The 3614-nt window shown below is 46.1% G+C and overlaps 1 protein-coding gene across 1 annotated transcript in view; it reads left to right on the forward strand.

Moving 5' to 3' along the window:
* Positions 1–1045: 1045 nt before the first annotated feature.
* T265_06151 (hypothetical protein) overlaps positions 1046–3614 on the forward strand; it is a gene marked incomplete at both ends in the record, with an annotated part of 7135 nt that continues 4566 nt past the window's right edge. Inside the window, one exon of the mRNA XM_009171344.1 lies at positions 1046–1084. Coding sequence (XP_009169608.1) covers positions 1046–1084 — 39 coding nt within the window. The remainder of the gene's footprint in view (positions 1085–3614) is intronic.

Consider the following 3614-nt stretch of genomic DNA (forward strand, 5'->3'; position numbering starts at 1 on the left):
CCATGTATTTCCCACAGGATCTGCGGGGAAAGAGAGATATGGGATGAGAAAGGATGGGTGGGATTGAGAGAGAGAAACTGGGACGCTCCGGAGCTGTACAACGGGGGAGGTTGTATTTGCATCCACAATATAGCACTCGTTGTGGCAAGCAAATCTGAAACTAGGAGTTTAGCCGAAGCGGCAGCTCGCTGTTAGGACAATTTCGGATATGACTTTTAGGCGGACGAACCCGAAACCAGAATCGGATTCCATAGATTGCCATTTTCTGACTAGAACAATAAACTCACCCGTTGACATGAGGTAGGAGGGATTTGGCTCGGGATGGAGGGGTCATTTGGAGGGGAAATATCAGTGGATGAGGTGGAGCAGAGAGGCCAATTATGTACCAGTAGCCACCCCGTAAGTGCAAGGACTGCCAAAATGCGTTGGCGTGGTTGGAATTTATTCATCCATGAAAACGAGCATATTAGTGCATCCACCACATTCATCACCAACACGCCCGCTTAGGGAGTCAGGTCAAGCCGAAAGTTTGCGAAGATATGGTCTTATCGGGAAAGCGAAGGCTCGGTGACAAGTATACAGTGGGGAACGTGTAGTAAACAAGCACCACCACTCTTGTTCGTGGCACCAACACAAGTATGTTAGCCGTACGTAAATGAAGGTTTGTTTGCGCAGGGAACTAGGTCAATATGTCACTCAACAACCTTGATCTCCTCCAACTAACGCGCAACTGTTGTAAGCAGGGTCGTGTTGACTGTCCTGCATTCCTGGCATGGCCCTCTGGTTAAAATGTGGTATTTTCAGTCATTTTGATGATAAAATTAGAACTGAATCCTAATAGCTGGTCCGATAGCAAACGTGAAGTTAATAAACGCATGGGTCTCTCGGATGCGCGCGGGAACGCCACCTTGATGCGTTACATCCGGGTAATGATCCGGTAATAATAAGTATTATTTGGTAGGCCATCAAATGCCAGTTGTCCAAAGAAAGAGAGCAAGAGAAACTGGCAACTTTTGCATAAAACGGGTTCACAATGTAAACATAAATGCGAGCACGCAGAGACCCGATGGAATCCACTCGATCGGTAAGCACAAATGAGGACTTTGGTTGGGGACGAAGCGTTTTTGTCAAACACAGGACGCATGCTCTGGGCAAATTTTAAGACACATGCATGAGGCTGCGCCCTTTATCTCGTTAGAGCTCAAAACTTGAAAGAGATCTGCCTATGGCGTAAGGTAATCTTAAGAGGGAAGCACTAAGAACTTAGTGGCCGAAGAACTATTTCGAGCATGATGAAATGTAGGTGCGATCGGCAAGCGGACTTAAGGGAACTAGGTCAATATGTCACTCAACAACCTTGATCTCCTCCAACTAACGCGCAACTGTTGTAAGCAGGGTCGTGTTGACTGTCCTGCATTCCTGGCATGGCCCTCTGGTTAAAATGTGGTATTTTCAGTCATTTTGATGATAAAATTAGAACTGAATCCTAATAGCTGGTCCGATAGCAAACGTGAAGTTAATAAACGCATGGGTCTCTCGGATGCGCGCGGGAACGCCACCTTGATGCGTTACATCCGGGTACATGCGCATTCCCAACAACCTTCCACCAGCACAAGTGGTCCGCTCTGTGCCAGCACTTGCATACAGAATGTCAAACAAATGATTGCTATCGAATGCCTGTGCCACAGACTTAAGCCTACCACTATTGCAGTGTACATCGCCACATGAATACAAAGCACCAAAGATATCATTTTGAGAATACATGAAAACAGCGCAAACTGAAGGCACATTGTGTGTCCCGGATGCAGATTAATCTACATGCTCAATACATTCTCCTATAGACTGTGGCTTTGCAGCCTCTAAACATCAATTCAGCCATGCATAACACTTTTCTTTAACATTTTTTCCTTGTATATATCTAACCACCAACCTACCTGGACTCATCCAACTCTTATAACCAGTAGCAAACCCTATTTGTACGCAGAGTGTGGTTTCAGGTGCCTGTCATTACCCTCTTTTTGTTCCCCTTTGCTCTCGATCAGCGGCCGGTTGAATTCCTTGCCCACTCAGTGTATGAATGCCATTAAATTCTTCTATTAGCTGCATATGATTGCATCCCGGACACAATTTGTACCTTACAACGCTCTTCTTTTTAGGTGGCTTACATATATAGATGTCTTTCAACTATCCCCTGTTCTCGTGAACTAGACGAAAAAGCGACGTGCTGTATACGCTCCTTCCCTTGTCCATATCCCATTACTTATTGACCTTCCTGGGTGTATCAACGTCTTACTAGCCACCGTACGCGGCTCTTCTGTTCATCGCTCATCCAAAATGCACCACATTCGTGGTATCTGAACTATAGCTTGTCTAAACTTCATACGCATCACGCAGACGTGGCTCCCTCCAAGATAGCTTGATGCCCTTATTTCCTTGCGTTTCCTTCCTTCTCTCCCTACAATATAAGAAAATCTGGATATTTTTCGACCTTTACCTTTCCCCATACCGCAAACTATAAGACAGGCTCCCCTCCCATATCCGCACCATATCCCTTTATGTAGGCTTACAAAGCAGCCTGGGATCTTACGTATCTCTTGAGATATCAGAGTGTCATTTCGCCCCACAGCTTGCACTAGTCGCTCTGTTTGAAGAGGCCCCGAGCCGTTCTACGTTGCGCTGTCACCCCATCTGTTCTATTACTTTGTCCTACCATGTAAACTCACCTTTGAACTGAAGGCCAGCACACCTGATGCAGCGCAGCCGGCAGCACAGAACACAGCAACCAGTGAGCCAAGCCTTCTACCAAGAAGGTGGACCGATCGCCGTCGACGTCAAACCACTCTTTTTCAAATGGACCCCCGAAAAACCCGTTATTGACATTCTTTTACACGGGGAGGTGTTGGGGATGCTTATTTTCCGAATTATTGCCAGTTTATTTTCAAAAATTTTTGAATTTTTAAATTTCGCGCCTTTTCCGCCATGTTGCACCTCAATCCGTAAAGACCGCGCTCTTTTCCTATTGGCCAGCTATACTTTGTGTGCATTAACTGACTCTTCGCTCCCCAAGGTCTCTCGAAATATATATATACGACGTTGCTCCCACTGTAATTCGCCTTTGGTTGAGGCAGTAAAAGCCCTCTTCTGAAGGCCTGGTCTTCTTCTCTGTCTGCACTAGGAGTGGTTGGGCTCGCGTCATAGCTGGGGAGTTGTGCGCTCGTTCTCAGGTCGCCTATATCCGTTGATCGTACCCGACTCCGATACATATCACTTTGAGAACGACATTTCACACCTCTTTGCAGGCTTTCGAGCCTAATAAAGACGACTACATTAGGACGTTTATGAATGACAAACGAACATTACGGACACAGAGCGCCGGAGCTGTGTTCGGTTCTCAAATGATGCTACGACATTTTCAAGCATTTCGGTCCATTACAAAACATGCGCACTGCATGATCACATATTTTTTCTTGCAGGATCATCATCATCATCAAAGACAGCAACATCAGTGTTGGCACTGATGCCTTACAGCTTCACTTCAACAACAGTCGCGCACATTTCAAGGTCAGGTGTTGTAGAACCGTTTTCTTGGATTATAGCCCACCCATAGGTCGTTA

Source organism: Opisthorchis viverrini (assembly GCF_000715545.1).
Source record: "Opisthorchis viverrini unplaced genomic scaffold opera_v5_122, whole genome shotgun sequence".
NCBI lineage: Eukaryota > Metazoa > Platyhelminthes > Trematoda > Opisthorchiida > Opisthorchiidae > Opisthorchis > Opisthorchis viverrini.